This window comes from Bombina bombina, chromosome 5 (assembly GCF_027579735.1).
Source record: "Bombina bombina isolate aBomBom1 chromosome 5, aBomBom1.pri, whole genome shotgun sequence".
In the NCBI taxonomy this organism is placed as follows: Eukaryota; Metazoa; Chordata; class Amphibia; order Anura; family Bombinatoridae; genus Bombina; species Bombina bombina.
Genome location: NC_069503.1, coordinates 475235587 through 475251238, shown reverse-complemented (window position 1 = coordinate 475251238; position 15652 = coordinate 475235587). Strand labels below are relative to the sequence as shown.

General features: G+C 40.2%; 1 protein-coding gene across 2 annotated transcripts in view; it reads left to right on the top strand.

Moving 5' to 3' along the window:
- Positions 1-15652, top strand: part of LOC128660486 (uncharacterized) — a 308731-nt gene that overhangs the window by 224536 nt on the left and 68543 nt on the right. The window contains exon 15 of one of the 2 annotated variants that reach the window (XM_053714361.1): positions 11603-11947. In XM_053714361.1, the coding sequence (XP_053570336.1) occupies positions 11603-11932 (330 nt within the window). In that variant the 3' untranslated portion in view covers positions 11933-11947. Of the gene's footprint in view, positions 1-11602; positions 11956-15652 lie in introns of both variants that reach the window. The other variant, XM_053714360.1, reaches the window with a different exon arrangement.

Below are 15652 nucleotides of genomic sequence, written 5' to 3'. Positions count from 1 at the left end.
ATGAGCTTGTGGGGCCTTTTCGGGTTGAGGATGGAGTCAAGCTCAACTCCCAGTCCTACTGCCAGTTTCTGGAAGACACCTTCTTCAAGCAGTGGTACAGGAAAAAGTCTGCATCCTTCAAGAAAAACATGATTTTCATGCAGGACAATGCTCCATCACACGAGTCCAAGTACTCCACAGCGTGGCTGGCAAGAAAGGGTATAAAAGAAGAAAATCTAATGACATGGCCTCCTTGTTCACCTGATCTGAACCCCATTGAGAACCTGTGGTCCATCATCAAATGTGAGATTTACAAGGAGGGAAAACAGTACACCTCTCTGAACAGTGTCTGGGAGGCTGTGGTTGCTGCTGCACGCAATGTTGATGGTGAACAGATCAAAACACTGACAGAATCCATGGATGGCAGGCTTTTGAGTGTCCTTGCAAAGAAAGGTGGCTATATTGGTCACTGATTTGTTTTTGTTTTGTTTTTGAATGTCAGAAATGTATATTTGTGAATGTTGAGATGTTATATTGGTTTCACTGGTAAAAATAAATAATTGAAATGGGTATATATTTGTTTTTTGTTAAGTTGCCTAATAATTATGCACAGTAATAGTCACCTGCACACACAGATATCCCCCTAAAATAGCTATAACTAAAAACAAACTAAAAACTACTTCCAAAACTATTCAGCTTTGATATTAATGAGTTTTTTTGGGTTCATTGAGAACATGGTTGTTGTTCAATAATAAAATTAATCCTCAAAAATACAACTTGCCTAATAATTCTGCACTCCCTGTAGATGTTTCTCTGACTCAGTGATTAATACTATGTTACAGGCTCGTAAATCTGTTTCTAGGAAGATATATTATCGAGTTTGGAAGACTTATATTTTATGATGCTCTTCTCATAAATTCTCCTGGCATTCTTTTAGAATTCCTAGAATTTTACAGTTTCTTCAGGATGGTTTGGGTAAAGGTTTGTCTGCAAGTTCCTTGAAGGGACAAATCTCTGCTCTTTCTGTTTTATTTCACAGAAAGATTGCTAAGCTCTCTGATATTCACTGTTTTGTGCAGGCTTTGGTCCATATCAAGCCTGTCATTAAATCAATCTCTCCTCCTTGGAGTCTTAATTTGGTTTTGAAGGCTTTACAGGCTCCTCAGTTTGAGCCTATGCATTCTTTGGACATTAGACTACTTTCATGGAAAGTGTTGTTCCTTTTGGCAACAGGGATGTGGAATTCCTATAGCCCGACGCCCGGGACATGCAGTTCTGGGCGCAGGACATGTGGGTTTTTTTCACATTTAGCCCTGATGCGGGCAAGCAGAAAAGACAAAGACCGCAGCGTGGAATAAGTGTTTTTTTTATTGCAGAGTGCAGACTAAGTGTCTATCGGACAGATGAGCAGAGCGCAAATTATCCTGGGCGCCACTGGCGCCTTCATTTTATTTCCCTTATGTTCCTAGTGCCTAGTGTCCCTTTTCACACCACTACGTTCCTAGTGCCTAGTGTCCCTTTTCACACCACTACACTTCCTTGGTCCCCTGCCAGCCATCTGATTTAATTTACTTCCCATTGGCTGGCGGTGCCAAATTCAATCTAATTAGTGCCGGGGTAGAGTGTTGCTAGCATGCGCGCATTACTAGTGCAGTTAAAAGAGAGAGAGAGAAGACAGTGCTGTTATTGCAAATCAGTGGAGAGCAGCACATCACCTCCGTGGGGAGCAGCACAGCACATCAGTGGAGAGCAGCGCATCACCTCCGTGGGGAGCAGCACATCACCTCCGTGGGGAGCAGCACAGGACATCAGTGGGGAGCAGCACATCACCTCCGTGGGGAGCAGCACATCACCTCCGTGGGGAGCAGCACAGGACATCAGTGGGGAGCAGCACATCACCTCCGTGGGGAGCAGCACAGCGCATCACCTCACTGGGGAGCAGAGCTTCAGAGGGCTTCAGTAAAGACAGGGATAGCAGCACATCGCATCACCTCAGCTGGCCTCATTGAAAACCCGGCTGCGTAGGAAGAAGAGCATCTATTCACCGGAGCTGTTGCTGAAAGAGTTTGGCGTGAACAGGTAAGAGCCCACAGTGCCTTTTCTCCAACATTGGTGTGTCCGGTCCACGGCGTCATCCTTACTTGTGGGATATTCTCTTCCCCAACAGGAAATGGCAAAGAGTCCCAGCAAAGCTGGCCATATAGTCCCTCCTAGGCTCCGCCCACCCCAGTCATTCTCTTTGCCGTTGCACAGGCAACATCTCCACGGAGATGGTTAAGAGTATGTGGTGTTTAAAATAATCTATCCCAGGGAATGAGCTTCCGCAGACCAGAGTGGGTCATTGTCACGACCGACGCCAGTCTAGTGGGCTGGGGCGCGGTCTGGGAATCCCTGAAAGCTCAGGGACTATGGTCTCGGGAAGAGTCTCTTCTCCCGATAAACATTCTGGAACTAAGAGCGATATTCAATACTCTCAGGGCTTGGCCTCAGCTTGCAAAGGCCAGATTCATAAGATTCCAATCAGACAACATGACGACAGTTGCGTATATCAATCATCAGGGGGGAACAAGGAGTTCCCTAGCGATGAAAGAAGTGACCAAAATAATACAATGGGCGGAGGATCACTCCTGCCATCTATCTGCGATCCACATCCCAGGTGTGGAAAACTGGGAAGCGGATTATCTGAGTCGTCAGACATTCCATCCGGGGGAGTGGGAACTCCACCCGGAGATTTTTGCCCAGTTGACTCAATTATGGGGCATTCCAGACATGGATCTGATGGCGTCTCGTCAGAACTTCAAGGTTCCTTGCTACGGGTCCAGATCCAGGGATCCCAAGGCGACTCTAGTGGATGCACTAGTAGCGCCTTGGACCTTCAACCTAGCTTATGTGTTCCCACCGTTTCCTCTCATTCCCAGGCTGGTAGCCAGGATCAAACAGGAGAGGGTCTCGGTGATCTTGATAGCTCCTGCGTGGCCACGCAGGACTTGGTATGCAGACCTGGTGAATATGTCATCGGTTCCACCATGGAAGCTACCTTTTGAGACAGGACCTTCTTGTACAGGGTCCATTCGAACATCCAAATCTGGTCTCCCTCCAGCTGACGGCTTGGAGATTGAACGCTTGATTCTATCAAAGCGTGGGTTTTCAGATTCGGTGATTGATACTCTGGTTCAGGCCAGAAAACCGGTAACTAGAAAGATTTACCATAAAATATGGAAAAGATATATCTGCTGGTGTGAATCCAAGGGATTCCCTTGGAATAAGGTAAAAATTCCTAAGATTCTTTCTTTTCTGCAAGAAGGTTTGGATAAAGGATTATCTGCGAGTTCTCTAAAGGGACAGATTTCTGCTTTATCTGTCTTACTACACAAACGACTGGCAGCTATGCCAGATGTTCAAGCATTTGTTCAGGCTCTGGTTAGGATCAAGCCTGTTTACAGACCTTTGACTCCTCCCTGGAGTTTAAATCTAGTTCTTTCAGTTCTTCAAGGGGTTCCGTTTGAACCTCTACATTCCATAGATATTAAGTTGTTATCTTGGAAAGTTTTTTGTTTTTGGTTGCTATTTCTTCTGCTAGAAGAGTTTCAGAGTTATCTGCTCTGCAGTGTTCTCCGCCCTATCTGGTGTTCCATGCAGATAAGGTGGTTTTGCGTACTAAGCCTGGTTTTCTTCCAAAGGTTGTTTCTAACAAAAATATTAACCAGGAGATAGTTGTACCTTCTTTGTGTCCGAATCTAGTTTCAAAGAAGGAACGTTTGTTACACAATTTGGACGTAGTCCGTGCTCTAAAATTCTATTTAGAAGCTACAAAAGATTTCAGACAAACATCTTCTCTGTTTGTCGTCTATTCTGGTAAAAGGAGAGGTCAAAAAGCGACTTCTACCTCTCTTTCCTTTTGGCTTAAAAGCATCATCCGATTGGCTTACGAGACTGCCGGACGGCAGCCTCCTGAAAGAATCACAGCTCACTCCACTAGGGCTGTGGCTTCCACATGGGCCTTCAAGAACGAGGCTTCTGTTGATCAGATATGTAAGGCAGCGACTTGGTCTTCACTGCACACTTTTGCCAAATTTTACAAATTTGATACTTTTGCTTCCTCGGAGGCTATTTTTGGGAGAAAGGTCTTGCAGGCAGTGGTGCCTTCCGTTTAGGTAACCTGATTTGCTCCCTCCCTTCATCCGTGTCCTAAAGCTTTGGTATTGGTTCCCACAAGTAAGGATGACGCCGTGGACCGGACACACCAATGTTGGAGAAAACAGAATTTATGCTTACCTGATAAATTACTTTCTCCAACGGTGTGTCCGGTCCACGGCCCGCCCTGGTTTTTTAATCAGGTCTGATGAATTATTTTCTCTAACTACAGTCACCACGGTACCATATGGTTTCTCGTATATTTTTCCTCCTGTCCGTCGGTCGAATGACTGGGGTGGGCGGAGCCTAGGAGGGACTATATGGCCAGCTTTGCTGGGACTCTGCCATTTCCTGTTGGGGAAGAGATATTCCCACAAGTAAGGATGACGCCGTGGACCGGACACACCGTTGGAGAAAGTAATTTATCAGGTAAGCATAAATTCTGTTTTTTGCTGTCCGCTGCAGCACTCTGTATATATAGTTTTTAATGGGGCTGCAAGTGCTCTGCATTAATCGTTTTTATCACTTGATCTTAAAAAGGAAATTGTAAACCTTATTATGACCATATGATTATCACTTGTACAGTAATAATACAACCATAAAAACACACTTAAAAATATTGCATATATATGTGTGTTTATATTTTCTTTGTTTTCTAATTGAAATGTGTTTTGATGGTTGTATTACTATTTTTCAAGTGTGATAGATAATAGTATGGTCACAGAGTTGTGAAAGTGTAAAAAAAAAAATAGCAGTAGAAATCCTTGATGCAATTCAAAGGTCTAATTTAGTTATGCTGCAAAAAAAAAAAAAAAAAGAGAGAAGATAGTTTGTAACAATTCTTTTTTTACCTACAGGGTTAGGTTAACCTATTTCATGGATGCTAATTTAAAGGAACAGTAAAATCTAAATTAAGCTTCCAAAATTCAGATCGAGCTTGCAATTCTAAATAGCTTTCTGTTATCTAATTTGCTTTATCGGAGTATAATTTATTGAAAAGCATACCTAGGTTGTATTAGGGGCAGTAATGTTCTACTGGGAGCTAGCTGCTGACTGCACATATATGCCTCTTGTCATTGGCTCATGATATGTGTTTAGTTAACTCAGTAGTGCATTGCTTCTCCAACAAAGGATGCCACAAGAACAAAGCAAATTGGATAACAGAAGTAAAAAGTTGTTTAAAATTGTATTTTCCATCTGAATTATGAAGAAAAAATGTTCCTTTAAGATGTGCTGACAAAAAATGTCTTCTTCAATTTCAACAATGTAACTTTGTACTGGTAGTGTGTATTGGGGAGGTACTCTGGAACACTCTCACATATAACATTATTTGTGTATATATATATACACCCACAACATTGGGGACCCCCCCCCCCCCTTTACCAGCTTCAAATGGAACAGCACAATGATAAATGGGTATAATACCCATTTATCATTGTGCTGTTCCATTTGAAGCTGGTAAAAAGGGGGGGGGGGTCCCCATGGGTCCCCAATGTTGTGGGTATATAACTGGGGGACTGCAATACTTAGCAGCTGGCTTATGTAATTGCTAATGCTAGATACTTGCCTAAAGTGGCTAGTGCTCTTTTGCAGCACTTTTACATGAACCTGTGCTGATTTATGTATACTTGCAGACTATCCTCTGCTTTGCCATCCAAGTGCTCCCAGACAGTGAGTTAAAACAAAATATAAAAATGTAATGACAACACTGGTCACTTAAATATAAGGAAAAAAATACCATTATGGTCATTACAAATACATTATTTATTTATATATATATATATATATTACCATTGCTTATAGTAAAATTTAAACAGAAAATAAAAATAAATGCCCAATGAAACTTTAAGGGCACTGCTGTCCCACAGTTAAGGTCAGAAGCTGTGAAACTAACAAACAAGTTCTGTTTAAATTTTACTATAAGCAATGGTAATACCCATTTATCATTGTGCTGTTCCATTATGGAGAGGAAGCTTTTACTCCACAAGTTTTCAGCTTGTTTTGTGCATATCCGTGGCAGATTGACGCTGTCAGGGCACACAGGTACTTTCTTGGCAAACTGAAGTGTATAAATAGCAGCTTGTTGTGAAATTGTTTCAGATACCCTTTAGAAACTTGGCCGCCTCGTTTTGATCACAAATTTTCTGCCATTGTCTGCATATGAGATTTAGGCACAGATGGTTTGACATATATTGAGCACAAGGGCCCTATGGCACCTGTAAACTAAAGGTGCAGATCTTCAGCACTGCTATCCTCTGGTTTGTAGGGACACAAAAAATACACAACAAAACTAAATATATAGTTATGTACTCTGTATCCGATACCTTAATGCCCCTTCTACCCCTCTTATTACCTCACTCCTTGCCCTGCACAGTAAATAAGTCATTACCTTGTTTTTGCTCCTCCCACAGTGCATCATGATGCTCAGTTGATGAAATGTATCGGCGCTCATGCAGCCTGTAACCAGATCTGACATAAACAGGGGCATATCCATGACAAGTGGATGTGTTTTTACATATCTGGTACTTTTCTATGATTGCAAATAGCAGGCATAGCACAAGCGGTCATTGTTATGCTGCTGTACTGTGCGACATTCTACACAGTGACTGCTGGATCACTGCAGGAGCTCATGTATATCTGCAAATGGATTCTAGCATTTTCTAGGGGAAGTGGGGGAAAAAAATATAGGAAAATTGGAGGACAAGTGCATTGCAAAGTTTCTTTGAAAAAACAAAAAAAATAAATTCACCATTGTGTGTTTAAAAAACAAACTTTGCAATGTACTTTCATTATTTGATTTTCCCCATTTTCCTTCAATTTTCCTGTTTGTTTTTTTTACTGCCCCAGAAATGCAAGAATCCATGAAAATACATTGCAAAGTTTGTTTTAAAAAAAAAAATCGCCATTTGAAAAAAATTATTTGATTTGCACTATTTTCCTCAATTTTTTGACTGCCCTAGAAATGATGGAATGCAACATTCTACACAGTGACTGCTGGATCACTTCAGTTGCTCATGTTTATCTGCCAATGCATTCCAGCATTTCTGGGGCAGCGAAAAAGTGCTACTTTTGAAAGAAAAAAAAAAAAAATAGCACGATCATTTTAAAAAAATAATTGCTGGCAAGTATCTTAAAATCATTTTCAAAAATAAGCAAAATTAGTTCGTTACATAGCTATGCTGTCTGGAGAAGTCTGATCCACCTGCCCTTATCAGTGTTTGCTTAGCATCAGAAATTGTATTTCAACTGAGTTCACAGCAGCTTATTTGTTTCTAGGCATATAAGGAATTGTGTGGGGGAGTTAGAGCTGTACAATTCAAGGGTTAATGGTGAGGCACTGCAGTATACATTTGCAGGTAAAGTAATTAAAGTACATATTATATTTTGTATCTATCCCAACTTGTTTTATGTCCCTTTAACGACTGTAGCTCTGTCTTTTTGTCAAGTGAGATTCTTACTTTGTCTTATGATTTCTTGGGCTGTAATTTCAAAATTGAATACAATTGCTAATTTCTTAGAAATTAGTGTTTTTGTTCATTCTTGGGGCCTTGCAGATCCCATACGAAAAAAAAAAAAAAAGTAAAATTCAACAATGTCCTTATTTTTACAGATTCTTGTATGCAAAGTTTAGAAGTGTTTTGAGGTGTAATAAGAATAGAATCCAGTTTGCCTAGGAAAACAGTTATCATAGTAGTTTTTGGACAGTCAATATGGCACCTCAAAGTCTTCTTAAATTTACAAAAACCAGCAAACAAGAGGCGACCGGCACACAAGAGGCAGCCACAGAAGTGACGGGCACACAAGATGCTGGGAATGTGTCTCAGAGCCCTATCCACTGTGAGAGTAGAAGCCCAAATCCTACTGCTGTTACTGTATCAAAAGACAAGAGACAGAGAGTGTTTCAACCTCACTGGAAAGATTCCTGGCCATGGCTTGCTTTGAAGGAGAGTCAAGGGGAAGAAAAGATGTTCTGTGAAATTTGCTTAAAATACCCTACCATAGCAATGAGTCACTCTAGATCTGGTAAGAATGCCTTTGTTAGTGGCTGTGATAAATTTCGCATTGAACCAATCAAAGCTCATGGAACAAGCAAAGCTCACATGGCATGCAGTTTGTGGTTCAAACAAGAAAAAAACAAAACACCAGAGTCATCAGTGTTGACTAGCAGTACCAGTTCTGCAGTTAAATAAGGGCAACCCATAATTGTTAAAGCTCTTCAAAAACTGAAGGAAGGAGAAAGGACGAGGCTAACCATTTTATTTAACAATGCATATTTAATTGCAAAACAGGGAAAGCCTTTTTCAGACATGGATATGTTGTGCAGAGCAATGGTAAAGGCTGGTGTGGACTTAGGGAAAAACTACACTAATCGTGAAAAAGCTGCTGAATTCATTAAATGTGAAGCAGAAATAATTCGAAAGGACATCAAAGAGATTGTCAGAAATTCACGGTTTATCTGTATTGTTGCAGATGGCAGTACAGATAGTGCCATAATTGAGCAGGAAACCGTGCTGATCAGGGTTGTCAATGAAGGGAAACCTTATACAGCATTTGTAGACCTTGTCCCAGTGGAGCACGCACATGCTACAGGTGTGTTGGATGCGATTGTTAAAGGTCTAAAAAAAAACTGTCTTTGGATATGCTACATATGAGGTCCCCAGAACAGCCTGGCCCAACGCTTATATCTGTAAATTTTGATGGTGCTGCTGTAATTCTGGGTTCAAAAGGTGGTGTAGCAGCACTGATAAAGAAAGACATCCCATTTCTGCTGCCTGTACATTGTGTAGCACACAAGCTTCAACTGGCAATTCTAGATGCAGTGAAGAACACACCTTATCGTCTTTGTTTTGAATAAACTTTGAAATGGGTCTTCAAGTTCTACTGGAATAGCCCTAAAAGGAGAAGAGATGCAAAAGAAATTGCAAGGGTAATAGAAGAAAGTTTTGCTCATTTCAGTGACATTAAACAAGTGAGATGGGTGTCTAGTAAAAGTAGGGCCCTAAAAGCAATGCAGCCAAACTTACAAACTGTGGTTTTGCATATTGGTCAGGTTGGTGCTGGGACTGAGGAGTCTTCAGCTATAGCAAGAAAATACCTGAAATGCATCACCAGTGTGAATTTTCTCTCTACCCTGTGCATTTTGAGAGATATTCTTGAGCCTGTATCTCAGCTGCCAGAATTTTTTCAATCGAATTACCTTCTGTTAATTGATGTTAAGCCTGCTCTTGAGAAATGTGCACTAAGACTTGACTGGCTTGAGGCTTGATCTGGGTGAAAACATAAAGCTGTTCAATAGACTTTACCATCCAGAGGAGAGGAAATTTGGAGATCAATCTTCTGAGGGGTGGGAGATTCAATTGACAAGCCAGTGCCCACCAGCTACTAGCATACATAATGTACAGCTAATTGAAAACATTATAGATTACATTGATGAAAGGTTTTCCATTTTTAATTCTATGTCATCCAGTGGATTCCAGGTTTTTGACTACTCAACATGGCCTGAAGGCAGAGAGGAACTATATATGTATGGCAGAGATGACCTTAAAGAATTGTTAGGCTATTTTGGCATTATTTTCTCAGCTGAGGAAAAGTCAGCTATTCTTGATGAGTTTTGCGGACTTAAGGCACACATGAAAAATTTCAAAGATAAAAAAATAAGTTATGCTTGCATATTCATCAGTGTTGTCATCAAAACCTTCTACGTTGTGTAATATACTGAAGGTTGTGGAGATGATGTTCACAATAAGTGTTTCAACAGCTGAGGCAGAACGGGTGTTTACTGCAATGAACATAGTAAAAAATCCACTTCGAACAAGACTTCAGCAAGGCATACTGCAGGACTTAATGATCATTAAAATGGAGGGGCCTGAATTTGAAGAATACGACCCCAGCAGAGCTATTCAGTATTGGCTTACATCTGGTGGAACCAAGCATGTTGGTGGACATAAGAGGCCTCACAAGGTTGATTCTGCCTAAAGTATACTTTAACTTTAGTGTGGGGTTTTATAAATTAAGCTTGCATTTGGAAATCCTGTTTAATCACACAATTTGCATTTGTTGATTGCATTCAAGTATTGTTAGGTCTGTCTCCTAATTTGTTATCAATAAAAACCTTATTTATATAATACAGTTTTGGTTAAAATTATTTTGCGGATCAGGACAAGTAGATTGTCACAAGGGACAAGTAGATTGGGCTCCTGCTTTAGTCCCTTGGACAAGTAGTTTTTTTTTTTTTAATTTCCACACCCCTGTGGCAATCTCTTCTGCTAGAAGAGTTTCCGAATTATCTGCTCTTTCTTGTTAATCTCCTTTTCTGATTTTTTTTTTTTTGAAGGCAGTTTTGCGGATTTCTACCTAAGGTTGTGAATTCTAACAACATTAATAGAGAAATTGTTTTTCCTTCTTTGTGTCCTAATCCTAAGAATTTTTTGGAGAGATCCTTACATTCTTTGGATGTTGTAAGAGATTTGAAATATTATGTTGAACCTACTAAAGATTTAAGGAAGACTTCTAGTCTATTTGTTGTCTTTTCTGGTTCTAGGAAAGGTCAGAAGGCTTCTGCCATTTCCTTGGCATCTTGGTTAAAGCTTTTGATTCATAATGCTCATTTGGAGTCGGTTCAGGCCCCGCCTCAGAGAATTACTACTCATTCTACTAGATCAGTCTCCACTTCGTGGTCTTTTAAGAATAAATCTTCAGTTAATCAGATTTGCAAAGCAGCAACTTGGTCTTCTTTGCATACGTTTACTAAATTCTACTGTTTTGATGTATTTGCTTCTTCAGAAGCAGTTTTTCATAGAAAAGTTTTCCAGGCAGCTGTCTGTTTGATTCCTCTGCTTTTGTTTAAGTTTTTTCTTTTCATGTATGAGAATAAACTTATATTTTGGGTTGTGGATTAATTTTTTCAGCGGAAAATGGCTGTTATTATTTTTATCCCTCCCTCTCTAGTGACTCTTCTGTGGAGTTCCACATCTTGGGTATTACTATCCCATACGTCACTAGCTCATGGACTCTTGCCAATTACATGAAAGAAAACATAATTTATGTAAGAACTTACCTGATAAATTCATTTCTTTCATATTGGCAAGAGTCCATGAGACCCACCCTTTTTATGGGGGTTATGATACAGTAACAGCAGTAGGATTTGGGCTTCAGTTATTTCCAAATTTCTTTTTTTTTATGCTTTTTACTCCTTTCTTTATCACCCCACTATTTGGCTATTCGTTAAACTGAATTGTGGGTGTGGTGAGGGGTGTATTTATAGGCATTTTGAGGTTTGGTAAGCTTTGCCCCTCCTGGTAGGACTGTATATCCCATATGTCACTAGCTCATGGACTCTTGCCAATATGAAAGAAATGAATTTATCAGGTAAGTTCTTACATAAATTATGTTTTTTGTTGCAGGCTTGCCATTAAATTATAGTATGCTTTGTAATGCAGTTGTTTGATAAAGCTTATTTATAGCTTTTTATTTATTTTATTTTTGGCAGTATATTTTTACCAGAACAATGGCTAATATGTTCCAAAGAAAATGTCAAGAAGAAATGGAAATGTTGGCCGCACAACAGTCCAGTAAAACATCTCACAGCAATGATGAAGGGTCTGGCAGAAATGTGCAACAAGGCTCTAGCAGAAATTCGCCACAAAGATCTGGCAGAAATTCGCCACGCAACTTTGGCAGAAATGTGCCACAGCAGTCTAGCGCAAATGCGCCATGGCAATCGGGCAGATATTCACAACATTCTGATTATATAGATCGTCCTGCAGTCTCACAATGGTCTAATGTCTCTGGACAATCATCAGATTGCACAAGCACTTGATGATAACTTAAACAGGTACTAAGGTAAATTAGTCCACATTAATTTAATTGTAATTCTCTGAGTGAGTATTAAAGTTATTGCAAACAAGTTTCAATAACATGACTGTACTAAAATTTAGAGAGCTATACATTTTTGGCATAAAAAATCTGAATACAAACATCTAAAGATACAATTCAGTTAATCTTTTCTTTGTTTTGGTGCCATCTTAGCTTTCATAAATAATGTAGGTGCATGGTAGTGCAGCTATGGTTTGTGTGCAGGTGTCTGTTACAATCCTGACTTTGCAAATGTTTAAAAGGACAGTGTACTGTAAAATGTTATCCCGTTTAATGTGTTCCCAATGATCCATTTTACCTGCTGGATTATATCTCAATTGTTTACTAATAGCTGCTTTATTTTGTCATTTCAAATTGCGGGTTTTGCCTTTTAAATCCATAACCTATACTAAACATTTGAATACATGAGTAGTGGCTATGCAAACAAGAGCCAGCAGAAGAAATTACACACCCAGTGGGTACTAAAATGTTAATTTCTTTCCTAAGATATGGAGAGTCCACACCTTCATCAATTACTAGTAGGAATATCACTCCTGGCCAGCAGGACGAGGAAAAGAGCACCACAGCAAATCTGTTCAAGGGACAGTAAACTCAAAAAAAAAATCTTTCATGATTTAAATAGGGCATGTAATTTTAAACAACTTTCCAATTTACTTTTATTACCAATTTTGCTTTGTTTTGGTATTCTTAGTTGAAAGCTAAATCTAGGAGGTTCATGTGCTAATTTCTTAGACCTTGAAGACTGCCTCTAATCTGAAAGCATTTTGACAGTTTTTCACCACTAGAGGGCATTAGTTCATGTGTTTCATATAGATAACATTGAGCTCAGGCACGTGAAGCTCCTAGGAGTCAGCACTGATTGGCTAAAAATGCAGGTCTGTCAAAAGAACTGATATAAGGGGGCAGTTTGCAGAGGCATACATACAAGGTAATCACAGAGGTAAAAATTATACAGGTACCCCTCAGTTTACGCCGGGGTTAGGTTCTAGAAGGAATGGTTGTAAATCGAAACCGTTGTAAATTGAAACCCAGTTTATAATGTAAGTCAATGGGAAGTGAGAGAGAGAGGTTCCAGGCGCCTCTCAAAATTGTCATATGTAACACCTAATACATTATTTTTAAAGCTTTGAAATGAAGACTTTAAATGCTAAACAGCATTATAAACCTAATAAAATAATCACGCTACACAGAATATATAATTAAACTAAGTTAAATGAACAAAAACATTTGCTAAACAGCATTATAAACCTAATAAACTAATCACACAACACAGACTTCTCTTGCATGTTTCTGCAAACAGTTCTTTCTATGCATTCCAATCTGGACTGATTTATAGACAGAAAGATCTTGTTACTTTGAAATCTGCTTGATAGCTCAGGTCTGGTTAAACTGATTAATTTCAGCTTGCTTGGCTTTGCTGCAACACAAGCGGACAGCTCCACCTACTGGCTATTTTAATAAATGCACTGCTTCTCAATGCTTTTCAATAGCAGTCACATGACTGGAAAAAAAGGTTGTTATTCTGAAACGGTGTAAATTGAACCGTTGTAAAACGAGGGCCACCTGTATTATTATAACTGTGTTGGTTATGCAAAATTGGGGAATGAGTAATAAAGGGATTATCTACCTTTTTAAACAACAAAAAAATCTGGTGTTTACTGTCCCTTTAAGTATCACTCCCCTTCCCACAATCCCTAATCATTCTCTTTGCATTTGTCAATGGAGAAGGTGAAGTTCGGGTGTCTGAAGAAAATTGGATTTCTTTCGCTACAAGCAAGATTTTTTGTGTCTAGCCGTAGTCCACATTAATCTCTTTAGTAGGGTAGTGGTGGCTTTAAAGAAGTTAGGAACTTGTAAGGTGGGCCTTGCTGGGTTTTCCTAACATTGTGCTGCCCTGGAATAGAAAGCCAGAGTAGGTTTACTCCTGTTCTTTATTTTTTCTACAGGTCTCTGTGTGGAGTATGTGTCCTTTCACACCTTGTATGCTGTCCTCCTGCCGAACGGCTAGACTGCAGGTAAGTGCTTTTGTCTTCTAGGTATTGGGGACTTGCACTTGAGAGTTAACTTCAGGATTATTTAGGACATATATATCCAAAGGATATTTTAGTGCAGGATTCAGGCACTTTCTTGTGACTATGAGGGAGACTAGGGGTTAATACTTTTATGAGAGTATTCCCTGTTTATTTGGTACTTTATTTTTGGACATGAATTCTAATGATCATAGTTTCATTAAGGGGGTAAGTCTACCTCTAATTCATATTGTTCCTCTTGTGTTTTTAATTCATTTAGTTGATGAATTTTCTTTTGGTGGTCCTGCATAGTATAATTTATTTGAGTCAATGGTGGAGACTGTTAATAGAGCGCACTCTTTCACTTAGCTGCACAGTTCCTATGGGGCAGTCAGGTGTCTCGTCTCTTCTGCTTTTCAATATCTAGCAGCGTGGTGCCATTGTTATACTTTTCTTCTTAAAATGGAGAGAGCCCACAGCTGCATTCATTACACCCCAGCCAAAGGCTTTAATACCTCCTCCACTTCCCTCATCCCCCAATCATTCTTTGCCTTTCATCACAGGAGGTTGGCAGAGAAGTGTCGGAAGATTACAGAGTAGTCTCTTATGGAGGGTAGTACTCTTTGAGATGGGACGGGAGTTTTAAGTAGTCCTGTCAGCCTCTTAGTGAGAGCATGGATGAGAGTTAGAGTCCGGAGATGCAGGGAGAGTCTTTCTGTGAAACCATCCCGACTCATATTAACAGCTCCATAAGCAATCAGCGTTGACGAGTTTCGCTGCCCGCTTTCTTCACTTAAGTTCATGTCAGAAGCAACGCTACTATCTGTCAAACTTGAACGTGTTACTGTTCCACGGTATATATTCCGGTAAGATTGTTTCATTTTTTTTTCGTTAAATGTATTGTAAATGATAGAAGACAGGGTCTCAGTGGGACTCCTTTATGGAATCAAGGGTTAATATCTCCTGAGGGGGGTTATTGAGCAGTGGGGGACTTTAATCAGGTTTGTTATGTGATTCTGTCTCCTTATGTGTGGAAATGTTGGGGCTCATGGCTATTACGGAACGTAAGTTTTTTCTAGCTATGCCGTTCTTATGGACTGGCGCGCTTTCTTCTGCCTACATGTCTCACCTCGTGACCGGGCGTGGTCACGTTTTCATTCTCCATTTCTGTATTCATGACAGAGTGTCGTTGGAGAGGATCTGTTTCTCTACTTGTCTGGATCATAGGAGGTGGTGAGTGCCCCAGCCATTGGGGGTGTAAGGTGCCAGTTGCTTTTGTCCATAATGTAATAAGTCAAGCTATGAAGAATTCTGATTATTCGGAGAATGATTTCTCTGATTCAGATTCTGTTACTTGCATAGATTTTGGGGAGGCCAGGGTAATCCAGCCCAATCAGTTATGTTCCGTATGCCATAATAGAGTGCTCTCTTCTCCCTCTGGGGTGAGGCTAGAGACCGCTGAGCCATCCACCTCTGAGGATTCTGTGTCCCATGAGGTGCGTTCCCTAGAATATTCTGTTCCTACACAGGCAGTTGTCCCGAATACCGTTACCCCTTCTCCGGAAGGAGGTTTATTTCCACTAGAGGTTACTGCACGGTTCCGCATGGCCATATCTTTGGCGTTGGCGCACTTACATCTTCCTAATTGCAAGCGA